Below are 14,195 nucleotides of genomic sequence, written 5' to 3'. Positions count from 1 at the left end.
GCGTGCAAGAGCCCTAATACATGAAAAATATGTTTTAATACTTTCAATTATTTGCAATTTTTCTGTAAAGTATGAAAAGGTACTGAAGACTAATATAGTTTATGTCTTCAATTTTATAGGACTGCCTAAGAGCTTTTACTAAAAACTAATTTGAGAAAATAGGTTTAGATCTTAATATCAACCTACTGCTTTCCAAATATACAAATTAAATTAAAAAGTCAAGTAATACAAGGAGAGAGTCCAAGCTGCATTGCATAAAGCATTGCATTCAATTAATTTACAAAACTTTAAACTTACACAAGATACACGAAATGGTCCAAAAGTTACAGCTTCCTCTCCATGTGAAGGCCAGTAACGCTCACATTTTTTCTGTTAAAACACAAAACATTATCCTAATTTAATCCAGGATCCATATTTTAAGAAAACCACAATAGCAGAAGTATATTAAAAATGTTGTCAATCCTTGCTATTTTATACCCAAGCTTCATCCTATTTGGTGTTTTTTCTTATAGCTACTGTTCCTGTGAAAGAATCTCAGCTGTCATTTAAAAATAAAAAATATATAGTCTTTGTGACCAAGAGAAGTTATGGGAGACAAACAGCAAAAGCCAAAAACTTAGAAGACCAAAAACATAACCAAAAGATTTGCAAAAGTAAGACTTAAGACTCATGATTCTGGGGGGCCTGCTTCAAAGTAGCATGTGGGCATGTGTGTGTCCATGATGCATCTCCAGTAGTGAAGGTAACCTTTCCCTGATGAAAACGTATATAAAAATTGAGTAAATATATATGTGGATTTAAATATAGGCAGTACGCCTTTCCATTCCCCCTCAATTGATAAGAGGTCCTAATACACTCAACAGTCAAGATTCTTTGCCTGTAATGAACTGTAAATGAACTTATGCCCAATAGGACCATAAAAATCTCCATGATAAAAATCAGAGGTAGAACTAAGAACTAGTTCATTTTAAATGTATACGAACATTTGCCCAACTGAATATGAAAATTAGTTCATTTTCTATTCAGGTGCCTATAGTACTCCCCGTTTGCAAAGTACACCCACTTTATGGAATGAAAAAGCAGTTCCCACTCACTGAGTTCTGCTGTATATTGATGCAATTTTGCTCCTGAATATAAATTTAGGAACTCCTATCATTCATTCCGAATGACAAAACTAAATGGTTTTCATTGAATGCGGTTTACCTGCATTTATAATAATGACTGATTTTTCATATGAAGCCTCATTGTTATTTACACACTATCCTAAATGAGATTTTAGTATCCATCTAGTTATAGTATACATACCCTTCCCATTTCAAACTCTCGACAAGCCATTACTATTATCTGAAAAGGGAAAATTAAATATAAATTATAAAATATTCAACACCATTTAAGAAAGTATGCTATGAAACTTTTCCACTCAAATGAGTGCTGAGAATCCATAATGGCCATTTGCATTAAAGCACAAGATACACATAGGAAAAACTGCAAACTTAGATGCAGCATGTACCTTTATACTTTTTAAACAGTCTGAATTACATCCTGCACAGTGCCACTCCCTGAGCTTGGCTCCCAGTGCCTAAGAGCTAAGCAGAGAGCAGCAGGGCAAATCCTCTGCCTCCTTCTCATGTTGGGAACTCCAGCATGAGCAGCAGGCTGTGCTGCTCCCTGTATTCAGTTCGGGACAGTGAGTTAGATTTCTGCGTTAACCAATTGAAGGAAACGGATTAAAAATTTGTAAATAGAAAGTGACTGCTATTTTTCATAAAGCTTCATGCATTAACATTAAATACAAAAATACCTGCAACTGCCCCCTCTGACCTGCTCCTTGTGCTTTCCAAAGCCAGGGTGATCCCACAGTCTGAAAAAAGCGTTGGCTTCTCCACTCCACCTGTTTCCAGGAACACTGGACAGTGGGACAAAGCCCCATGCCTGCTTCTCACACCAGGGCCTCCAGTGTGAATGGAGGGAAGGGGTTTTGCCCCGTTACTCCAGGGAGACCCTCCCTGAGCCTGTTCCCCTGCTGGCTAGCTTCTGGCTGCACAGCAAGGAGAGTAAAGAGGAGGCCAATCAGGCTGGACACCAAGCTGCAGAAAGCCTCTCCAAGCCCAGGCTCCTAGCTATACCAGCTTTTAATTCACCACTTTCAGTACTCAAAAGGAGGGAGCCAAAGGGAAGCAGCCAGGGGACAGTGCCACTCTCTGAGCTTGGCTCCCAGTGCCCAGGAGCTAAGAAGAGAAACCAACAGGGTCCTTCTCTGCCTCCTTCTCACATTGGGAACTCCAGTGTGAGCAGCTGCTGCTCCCTGTGTTCAGCTCTCCATGCCCAGCAACTCAGTGGAGAAAGTGACACAGTGAAGCCCTTGCCTGCTTCTCACACCAGGAACTCTGGAGTGAGAAGCAGGCAGGGAGCATCTGGCAGCTGCTCCTTCCCCCCCTTCCAGTCTACAGAACAGGTGGGAGCAGGTCTCTCTCAATTCTTCTCCTGACTAGTGACCCTGGGCTCAGAAAGGCTATCCCCAGAAAGAGTTAAGTCAAGGGCAAGTGTGCAGAAATTCAGTCTCCTGGGAGAAACTCTCCCAGAAATGATTTAACCCTGGTTGGTCCTGGGTCATTTTTCTCAGAGCAGCCATTTTTGCTTAAGGGGGGGAAGTTTGAACATCTGCACACTTGTGGTTTCTACTAGGAGAATAGTAATTCTCCTGGCAGAAACTGATCATTGGTACATATCCTTAAACATATGTTTATTGAAACAGAGTGATCTGTTTTTTTTCAAATATTAAAACTGTATTATTAAAACCGAAGGGGTACATTTTTGAATGTCCATGAATCAGTGGAAAATGTTAAGATTTCACAGAACTTGTATATTAACTCAAGTCAACAAGTTACAAACATCATAGGCATATATGCTAGATTCATGAGTAAGCACATACGTAAGAAAATCCTACGTTTTAGAGTCTGAACTTTATTACAACCAATTTTGCCTGAATATAATGGACCACAGAGGTAGCACAAAGGTGATTAATGAAGTGTTGAGCTGTTTGTAAAATGCACATATTTCTAAACATACAAAATGAAATGGTTTTATAGGCAGTACATAAATTGAATATTTAAAAGTTATTCATAATAGAAGAAGCTCTAGTTAAATATTACTGGTCTGTCATATTTTTGAGTCTCTGGAATGACTGGCAAAAGTCCAAATTGCTCAATTTCTGTAAACATTCCTTATTCCAGAATTTTCAGTAAAATGAACATGCATTCTTAACTGCTCAACATTCTTCACTATAACAAGGGATAAGGTAACAAGTTAAGAAAAAAGTAGGTTACTTACTGCAACATTGTACTCCCATATCATCCTCCAGAAATCTATTACTGTATTTGCTAATGGTCCCTGGGTAGCAACATATGCTTTTGGCCCATATACTCCCTAAAATTGCACAAAGAAATAGCTAATGTTCACAAAGAAAATCTGGTTTAAAAGGTTCCCAATTTCATAAATTAAACGCAACTGTAGAATCTCTTTGCAATGTATCCCTCTTCTGTGAGCTACTCTTCTTTTTTCTACTTACAAAAGATAAGGACTAGCCACTACCACACTCCAAATACAGTGGGAAAGTGTGCACAAAATCCTGGCTCCATTGGAACTAATTTCAAATATGGCTCCAAAAGAAGTCAAGATTTCATCTGTTCGTAATTTTTTTCTTACTACTGTATTTTTTCACAAGCACATATACCCTTTTCTCAAAAATTAGCTTTCCATAATTGTCTTAAGCAGGGAAGCAGAATATAAGTGTGGAGATGCTGTAAGTTGGCTGTTGCTCATTTTCCCAGGTCTTTCCTCCAGCAGCTGCACGGATAGAGGGGCAGAGTCCAGCAGGGGTAGATCCTGCAAGTACAGTGGTATGGTCACAGCCACTTTGATTCCTGATCTACCCAAAGTTTAATGCCAGCTGCCATCAGTGGCATTTCTATTTAGGCAGCTGACAGAATTACCTTAAAGGTTCATTATCACCCATCTGATTCCCAGTAATGGCTCTCCATTTCACAACCCCCTCTCTCTTTTAAATAGTCTTGATGTTCCATTAATAGAGCTATCCTTTCTTGACAATTTTGCTGTTTGTTCTCCTGCTCTCTCCCCAATTATTTCACAGACCTACAGACACTTTTTAGCTCTTTTCAAAACCCTAGATCCACTCATGGATCCACTTCAGTAGCAACTAGTTTCAGCTTTTGGTTAAGCACGAAAGGGAGAGTGAGAGTGAGCTAAAGATTAGGTTCTTTCCCTAATCTATTCCATCATAACTTTGGGGGGAAAAAATAAAAACTTTCTTCATTCTTCCACACCCAAAACAAGGTGCATCATGTCCTATTTGGGGACATGTGGTATGTGAGAACATTTTGGGGCCATTTTCTAAAACTGAGCAGCTTGTAAATTAAGTGGACATTTTATAAAGAATCTTTAATTCTGTCAATTCCCCTGACTTATAAAAGCTTTTCTCCTCCACTGTTAAATGATTTAAGATAAAATTGGAAAACATGCATCCTATCAAATTTGCCCATTATGGAAAGTCTCAAGAAAAATGTTCAATCTTTTTTTTTTAAAGTCAGACAAGAAATGCAACTCCTTTCAAATAACGTTACATTTCATTGTTCATTTTTCCAAGGTTAAAACAGGCTTGTAAAATTTGTGCAATCAGAAAAATTTACTATAAATCAAATACAAGCATTCAATCTCCACTGGTTCTACACATTGTTTCATGCTTTTTTTAATCAAATTTATATAAAAATAACATTTATTTAAAAGAAAAACACCTCTTTTTTAGCAAAAGGTTGTGATTAAAAGCATCACCTGACAGAAACCTAAAGGAAAATGCAAGGAAAGCTTAATAACTGTCCCTTAAGGATGTACAGCCAAAGGGCAAACTATAACAATATTCTATCAAAACTGTAACTGTATTTTTTTCCAAATGATTAATATATTTATTGTATTAGCCTGCAAATTATAAATTTGATATCCTACACAAATGTTGCCTCTGTAATACCTCAATGCAGTAAGTGATTTTGTATTCAGCTGCACATGAATGCACATGTATCCATAGATTGTGTATACCCACCTTATTAATCATCTCTAAAAACAGCCTAGGATTGCCTTTTAAATCTGTTATTTGGAACAGCACATTTCAACATAATTACAAATACAAACTTTTAATGAGATAAGCTTGCATCTTCTTTTGCTTAATTGGAATATGTCTTAATAAAAAGTGTATGTACCTTGTGGTATAAATAATATTAAATCCTAAAACTTAAATCTGGGGCAGTATGCTTGTAAACGAAGTAAAATTGTGCCAACTGAAAACCTTATCTAAAAGATTATTTTATTTCATATAGTACATAGAATATTAAAGAGATTAAAAAGGCACTATTATAAAAACCAAAGCTCAGAAAGTATTTTAATGTAGTTAGATATTAATACATACCTTAATAAAATTTGCATTGATGTAGTCTGAATCTTGCGGGGGAGTTTTTAAAGTCAGTTTAACCCGGCTGTGATCAACTAAAAGAAGATAGTTTTTAGTGAAGAATTACAGCATGTGTTAAGATTTACCTGATGCATAAATAAAACAATGCTTGATGGGGTAAATTAGACATTAACAGAACGTTTCCCCATCATCATGAGGAATAGTAGTTGGGAGCAGAGACAAGCCAGTCAATAAAATTAGCAATTTCTGAACAAACTAATGCAAGTAGAAGGGCAGGGTAACAGCCACCACCTTGTCCTTTTCAGAGGATCTCTAGCTCAGATGGCTAATTATTGGGACTCCCCAAAAAAAAAGTGAGGTTCAGCACAACAAACGCAAGTTAAAGTTAAGCAAAATTTATTTGCACAATATTAATGGCCACAGTGACGGTTTGTCTAGAAATGGAAGGAACAAAAAGCTGGATTCCTTTACAGGAACAGGTAATCACAGGAAAAAAAGAGACAGAAAAATTCCCAATAGAGTTTGCTGACAAGAATTCAGTTGGCTGAGGAGGTAAACTTAAGCATGTCAACTATAGCACAGAGGTTCTAAATATGGCCTGGGAGATATGCAACTGGAAGTAGTTGATTGAGCAGGATTTACTTAAGTCAGTTTCTTAGAAAGTTTCACCTCTACCCAAGAGAAATTCTAAAGGCAGAAACTTTTTTCCAAGTAATTTTTAGGATAAAGGCTCAATTTTTCCATTTCCTTCAGCCTACCAAACATTCAAGGGAAAAGTTCCAGGAGACTAAGAACACTTTAAATTACCAATGCCACAGATGAGTTGGGAGCTGCAATACAGTTGTGATGGTCCAGAAAATGAGTGAAAAGCAAAAGTTTTTTGGTGGGGGGTTTTTTTTTTTTTGGGGACCAGGCATACAGCTGAAAGATGTCAGACAAGCCCTTCTTCATATAGAAAATGCTGATACATCATGGCACCAGGCTGAAGAGCTGTTAGGTCACTAAGACTCACCTGAAACTATCAGGGCAGTTCACCTCTTTTAACTATTATTTAGGTGCAGACTCCAACTAATATAGCTACTCCAGTTTATATTTAGTTTGTTTTCAAAAATCTCTGCAGGTTTAAGGGCTGTACATTTTTTAAATGAAAGTTCATTCTGCACTATAAAACGTTCAGCAAAGCTGAATTACATTGCAAACCCTGAGATCCCAAGGACTCTATGATATTGAACATATATGCACCTTTATTGTTTAGCTTAGAGTTTAAAATTGTTCCGTTTAAATAATGAATACTCAATATTTTAAGCTAAAATAGCATTTAGGATAGTTTATTAAACACAGCATGTGCAGGTTAAGAACGCATGCCAATTCAGGCTGAAACTAGGATTGTCTGAACTCATGATGGGCACCCCAACCCTACATCTTTCTTTGGCAAAAAGAAGAAATTCTCCCAAATATAAAAGCATTTCTAGGTTATCTTTGTTTTTCAAATTTTTTATTTTTAAATTGTAAGAAAATGTACTTATAATTTTTTAATCTATTTGCTTTGTTATGAGATAGTCAGAAGAAAGTATTTTCCCTGGAAAAGTTTTCTGGATTTTTCTTACAAAAAAAAAAAATCACAATTACCATACCAGACCTCTTGAATATTACCCAAAGGAAATCATACATCTGAACTTCCAATTGACCTGAATAACAATGAATTCAGCCAATGTTTACCCCATTTTTCATATTACTATCAAACAGTTGATTTAGCTCCCAACTGCCCCACATTCAATTTTTTCTCCTGAACTAGTTTTGTGCTTTTCAATGTTGAAAGGAAAAAGAGACAAAAAACCCTTAGAAAAAATGTTTTTGCCAAGGTACCAAGTGCTTATTTTACTATTAAAAATACAACAGCATTTCAGCAACTTCAGATTTATGAATCATGTCAACCAGATACCTACAAAAATTTCATTTTTGCCCTTTTATTATTTCAAGAAGCATGCCTTCATCCTTCTCCAAAAGCCATGTCAGGCATATCTTTTGCAGTCTGTCTGGAAAGGCCCCAAATTTGGAGCACATTAGATCAAGGTAGAAAGCTCAGAGAGCACTCTACCTTCCAATGACAAACTGGAAAAATTAATCTGTGTCTGGGACCACAGAAGGCAGAGGTCCTTAAATGTTTTTTGTGCCTCCTCCACAATGGACATGATGCATCTTAACTTAGATGAAACATAATCTGGCCCTCAATTAGAGACCTAAGTGGACTTGGGTATCTTAAGCCTTGGACGTACATTCATTTTTAGCACAAATAAATAAATAAATAAATAAATAAATAAATGAAGTACGAGGAGGCATGCACTGCCTGGGGTGCTACAAAGCTGATACAAAGGCTCACTCAACTAGTTCTTGCTATCATGGCAATCTGAAAACTACCAGCAGTGGCAACAACTAATTAGATAGTATCCCTTGCTCAATTAGCTGGGGCTGCCACCTGTAGCCCAAGGTGGCAACAGCTGATCCAGCAGTCCTGCCTACCCAATGAACTGTTACTGCCCTACCTGAGAGTCCTCTCCTCCCTAGCCCACAACCCTGGGTAGTGACAGGTCTTCCCACCATCAATGACAGTACAGCAGTATCATCAGTCTTGCCGGCATTCCCACTGTAGTGGAGCAGCAGGGTGCTGGTAGGACTGACAACTCACTGTTACAAAGCTACTGCTGCCCAGCTCTGCTGAACAGCTGATTATTGAAAATAAAATAAAAATCAGTGACGACATAGAATTAAATTCTGAATTAATCTGCTGCTTATGGAAAGTGCCAGCTTGCCAGATCTGGAAACAAAAGGTCCAGGTATTCATATATTCCTTTTTAATCCAGTAGCCTTATATATGAAAATAACTAAAATTAGGAAGGGCGGGGGGGGAAGGAAGAGCCTGGGCAGCACCTCTCAACTTGGTGATAAAATTAAGATGTTGCAGTAAATCTTACAGCAGAGGATAATTTCCATATAATTTAGCTGTTCAACAGGATGTGAATAGTAAGACTCAAGGTATATTTGGAAAGGATAATTAACATTTCTTTGATCTGTATAATAAAAGTCAAACTTACATGGCAGTATGTCCTTATATCTGTTCTTTTTAACATTTTCTTCTTTTTCACCAGTGGCCGTTGGATAGATCTTTTCTGTTCTATATTTGGTTGATAATCTTCTTAACCTCTGAAATAAAGATGTTAAATTTAAGCAATGTTTTAAGGTCTGAACATAAACATTAAGCAAATAAAGGTCATCCCTATTGTACAAGCATCATGCTAAACTGTGAAGACAGAACTATTTAGTAGTCACCCTTTCCCCCACCCCCCCGATTTCCTATAATTAAGTGACAATTACACTTAAAGAAATAATTATATGGCTTTTTTGCATCACTCCAAAAGTAAGACTTTGGTGACAAACTTTTAGGTTGAGCTAACTGAAGTTAGGAAGGAAAGGCAATATACAACTCCTCTTAAATGTATAGTACAAAGGAGACATACAGGTTTCCCTCGCTTTATGTGGGTTCTGTAGGTGTGATGACCCTTTTTATACCAAAACTTCATTATAAGTGAGGTAAATTCACTCTTATGCGAGTGGTGTGGTAGAAGCCCACAGTCAGCTGCTTTGTACGGTGCATTATGGGAGTGACACACACCAAAAGATAATCTCTTCTGTGGATCTGTGCTCCTCACTCGTTGTCTGAGACACATTTCTGTAGTTGCCATCCCCATTATGGTAAAATTCACCACCAACCTGTGCTTGTGCATACCATCTGCTGTTGGCGAGTACCAAAACTGTCTTGTAAAAGTGGTAGAAATAGGTCTACAGGTCAGTACAGTACAGTATCCCTATTTGTTACATTGTAAAGTGGGTTCCCCTTATGTGAATCTGAGTTATGTGCCATTTTCCAGGAACGCATGTACAGCATAAAGCGAGGGAAACCTGTACTACCTCATCTCTGAGGGAGATTGAAGTTAAAAGAAACCCCATGAAATTTTGAGTGAAAAATGGTAAAGCCAAACAAGTTAGTTAAGAGTTCTGTTATAAACTAATGAAAACTGGGCAGGGAGAAGGGAGGGGGAGGTATTTTTGGTTTGTTTTTTTAATTCAAGTATTTTTGTCTACTAGCTTCATCTATAACAACATCATAAATAGACTTTTCCCATACAAGAAGTAATTTTTAATTCACATTTTAAAATAATATTTTGAACACCTGATAAAGCAGCTGCCGAGAAACACTGAGCATCAACACTACCAGTGATGAAACTGTGAAAAAAGTGTGCACAGGCTGAGATGCATCCAAAGGCATCTATCCAATAAAGACAAGCATTAGTACAATACCAGGCATACCTACATGCTAAATTTACCATTCTACCCAGCACAGCACTCAGACATGCCATGCCGCCTTGTGCAAACTAGGCCTCTGAAAGACATCTAGTTTAAGGTCCCATGGGGTCTAAGCTCATGTGTATAGCAGGATGTGTGATTTTGAGATCAGAGATTAGATCCCCCTCATACCTTATTTATCAGTGTAGGGACAGTCCAGGATCATGATCCCTGGGTTCCCTCTGGACCAGCAAATTTAAACCCAGGTGCCAACAACTGTCAGTTGCGGCAGGGTACCGAACTGAGATCTGAAATCCAGTCAGGTCCTCTACCCCAGCTGACAATCATCAGAGGTTTCAACTCCGCCCTGAGCACAGAGACCAGGTACACTGCCCTGCTGACCACCACACAGGGTTTTAAAGTTCCCAGGGCACAGAGATCTGAGATCAGGCTATAACAGCCCAATCTCAGGGTCCCCAAGGCCAGAACTGAGTTAAACCCCATATGCTGCTCAGCCTGGTGGTACACAGGATTTTAAAGGACCTAGCACACAAGAACCCAGCATTGGGCTATGGCAGTCCAATCCCATGGCCCCCATGAGCTGGGGCTGAGTTAAACCCCATGTACCACTCAGCTGGGCAGCATGCCCAGTTTGCAACTTGCCAGTGCTTGAAGACCCCAGGATCAGGCTGCTGGGACAGCTGTATGCCAGGCCCTAGGGCTGTCCCACACTAGATCCTGACACTCAGCTGAGCATTGGGGCTGGCCCAATGACAGATCCCAAATTGGCCACACATGCAATTTAAGGCGTTATACAAATGAACCACAGAGTATTATCCACCGTATTATCACACCTTAAATCTACTTAAACATATGGCCAGGTTACTATTTTAGATGTTAATCATGTTTTAAAATGTAACATGTCAGGAGCCCTAGTGTCAACCACCAGCTTTGCAGCCATGTTCTCACAGGACTGCAGGAAGGCTAACTGGCACTGCTAAGAGTCAGTGTTAATTAGACCTACAGTGTCATGCAGCTAAAAAGAGGCATGCTACTTTCTGACAGGGAAGCCATGTGGAACAAAATATATCTGAGGACACTGCTATCTGGCATGATAAGTTTGCACAGAGATCTGCCCACTGCACATAGTTTTGGTCACCAGAAAATAGGTGCATCGAGCCACTGAAGGCAATTGAGGGAATGGATAGCCTACTTTATGAGGAGGCAAAGAGTTGGGCTCATTTAACTTAGTAAAAACAAGGGTATATGATTTCTGCCTATAAATAGACCAGGAAAATAAAGAAGGAAGAAAGAAAAGCTATGAGCTAAAAAGGCAATGCTGATATAAGAATAAATGGGTATAAACTGACCACAAATGAAATTTGGCCTGGAAATTATACAGGTTCCTATCCATTAAAGCAGAGACATCAAACTTCCAGGGCTTGCCACAGACTAACCCCAGGGCAAATGGCAGCAAACTTAAGCTCTACTGGTTTCTTAGCCAAGGGGATTATCAGCTGCCAATGGAATTTGGGAACAGGCCTCTCCCCTGCTCGCCCCACACCAAATCCCCAGCTCCTCCAGGAGGTCTAGGGTCCATATCTGACCTGTGCATCCTTGACACCCCTGAAGTAAAGCAATCACATTCTGGAACAGCCTTGCAATGGAATAAGTGGGGGCAAAAAGAAAAAAAAGTCTAGTTGCTATTAAGATGGAACTTAATTAATTTATGAAAGGGATTCCATGAAGTGGTGCCTGCAATCCAGGAAATCTCTTCTAGTTGTCTGTCCCATTCAAAAGTAAGAAAAATGTGGTTTATAATCTGAAACCTCCAAGCCTGCCAGCAACAGGCAGGGAAAAAAAACCATACTTGACATTCCTGCTACTTAAAACAAATACAAAAAGTAGGAAGTGTGTTGATAAAACTTGTCTTTTTACCAAAAAAATCTGCCCTTTTTTTGCTTCCTTATAACTATATGACTATACAGTTAAGTGCTTAATATACAATTCCTTACTACAAAAATACAGAAGCTCCCTGTAAGAATTGCACAATTGTGAAGGAGTAAAATAATCTATTAGTTCCTTGCTCTGCACTCTTACATGCATTCATTGCCCCAAAAGGAGGAAAATTTGTAAAATGTTACAGTTAATCCCCTATGCCAAAAAACCTGAAGAGTATCCACTGCTTTACAAACCTCATCTGGCTTGACAGGTGCTGTAGAAGACATTGATCAGTACCTTTCAGGCCCATTATCACTGTACAGGTACATTTGCAAATGACTAACAACATTTTAACAGACAACAAATGCTAATTTGTACACAAAGTATACACATTCAGTAGGACCAGCAGGGAAACAAGTAACAAGGCCACTGTGACAAATTATTATTACAATTAGCCAGATTTCTCTGCATTTACAACAAAAATTGGTTAAAAGACACAGACAGGATGATCTAGTTGCATCATCTAGGAACTGATATGTTAGGAAAAAAAAAATCTCATAATATAATTTTTGCACAATCAACAGGAAAGTTGGAAGGGCAGGGGGAGAACAAGGAGGAATAAGGTTTCCTTAGGATCAGAAGAAAAGCCAGAAGCAGAAACGAAAATGAATGAACCACTGAAATTTCAACATCATAGCTCTATCCTGAACTACATTCCTTAATAATTTTTCAGCTGCTATCTTTTGGTGATGGTACAATTCAAATGTGCTGGAACATTTGTCCTTAAATACAAGATACAGAAAATGTTTGGGTAATTAACCTAAAGGTTTAGGATTGCACAGTAGTTAAGTGTATTCCCTTCAGAAGGGCTTGAATTCACTGATAAGATTTAACTGACACAAACTGGAATTAGTTTGCCTATTAATGTCAACAGTATGTGAAGTACTGTCCACATGTCTGGAAACTGTCCCTGATGTGAAGAACTCAATCTCACACATGAGGGGTAGGGGAAGTTCAAGGATTCTTATTTGTTATATTTTATCTAGTCTCACCTAGTTTCAGTCTCTCCATCATTAGCTAACTTAATCATTGCAGAATGGGGTCTGAGAAGATATTTGATGATATTGTATAGAATAGCACAAAAGAGGACAAAAGGACAGGAAATAAATGAACTAAGGAAAGATCCCAGGTGGACTTGTATAATTCTCCATTTGAGAGAAGAGCCAACAGCTGATAAATAAAAAGGGGCAGATTTCCGAAGGGCCTTAGGAGCAAGGTGAAGTAACTTGCATTATATGCTTAGTGAAAGGATTAAAAAAAGGAAAGAAAAAGAAAAAAGCCCACAAATAGAACAGTCAAAAAAGCAAGGGAAAAGGGACAGTCATAACAGCTTAGTTTTAGATGGGACAGAGGGGAGGATGACTCCATTGGACCAGAAGGAATTACAGCACACTTAATAAAAGACAAAGATCTATGCAACCTTAGAAATGCTACGGAGGAAGCTGCATCAAAATTTAGATGCAACTTGAAGGCATAGATAATTATGCAGACCTGGGAGGATTTCCAGGTACAGACCAGAGGGTCAGGGAGAACAGTCAGTAACAGAATGAGGGTAGTGAGAGGATTTAAGAAGAAAGAATTCAGTTTCAACTATGCAGATGGAAAGAGATCCAGGAAGAGCTGTCAGAGGGACCGGCTTTATATTGCTCCATAATAAACAACTGTCCACAACACAAAGCAGCACTCATTTGGAACAAATCAGCAAGACTGCCAAATTGCTTCCCAGAAGAATTTCAGATGAACAGCAGGGATGTTAAAGATCAAAAGCCTGGTGCCTTCATAGATAGCATGGAAGCTTGCACAGCACTTACATGCACTCTAATAGTTGTTCTAGTGTTTAGAGAGCCTTCATTTACATGCACATTTTTAACTAGCAATTGGAAGTTTGTATGTAGCTCTTCAAATTATGTTGAACCATTCAGAAGTTTCTAAAAAACTAAGTTCCATTCTAGTTAGAAGTACTGCACAGTCTAATTCTGCTTATTCACTGTATTACAGAAGTGGTTTGTGGGATAGTGACAAACCCTTACCACTTATGGCAGTGGGGGTTGATCTTTTGACTGGAACAATTTGAGTGTCAGAAACACATTTCCGGCTTTCATAGTTGTTGAAAGACAGTATTGTGAATTGTTTAAAATTCTCTGCAACGGCATCCTTCAAGGTTGCTTCAAAAAAGCCTAATTTTTTTTTAGTCTTAGACCACTACTACACAGAATTTCGCAATGAATAAAAACAGCTCATTACAATCTGAGAGACTGTGTAACTCTTCTGCAGTCAGCCTATTTTGCTAGTTATTAATTTATACTTTGGCAAGACCTGTAGTAGAGGCACACTGCTCAATAACACACACACAACTACTGTATATCAGAAATTG

General features: G+C 38.4%; 1 protein-coding gene across 5 annotated transcripts in view; it reads right to left on the bottom strand.

Moving 5' to 3' along the window:
• Nucleotides 1–14,195, bottom strand: part of PTPN12 (protein tyrosine phosphatase, non-receptor type 12) — a 124,327-nt gene that overhangs the window by 60,212 nt on the left and 49,920 nt on the right. For all 5 annotated transcript variants that reach the window (XM_019543616.1, XM_019543613.1, XM_019543612.1 and 2 more), the window contains exons 2-6: nt 8,572–8,680; nt 5,477–5,553; nt 3,331–3,426; nt 1,306–1,344; nt 298–369 (exon numbers count right to left, since the gene is read on the bottom strand). In XM_019543616.1, the coding sequence (XP_019399161.1) occupies nt 298–369; nt 1,306–1,344; nt 3,331–3,426; nt 5,477–5,553; nt 8,572–8,680 (393 nt within the window). The remainder of the gene's footprint in view (nt 1–297; nt 370–1,305; nt 1,345–3,330; nt 3,427–5,476; nt 5,554–8,571; nt 8,681–14,195) is intronic.

This window comes from Crocodylus porosus, unplaced genomic scaffold, assembly GCF_001723895.1.
Source record: "Crocodylus porosus isolate Cpor-Errol unplaced genomic scaffold, CroPor_comp1, whole genome shotgun sequence".
In the NCBI taxonomy this organism is placed as follows: Eukaryota; Metazoa; Chordata; order Crocodylia; family Crocodylidae; genus Crocodylus; species Crocodylus porosus.
Note: the sequence above shows the minus strand (reverse complement) of the source record. Positions and strands in the feature narration are given on the sequence as shown.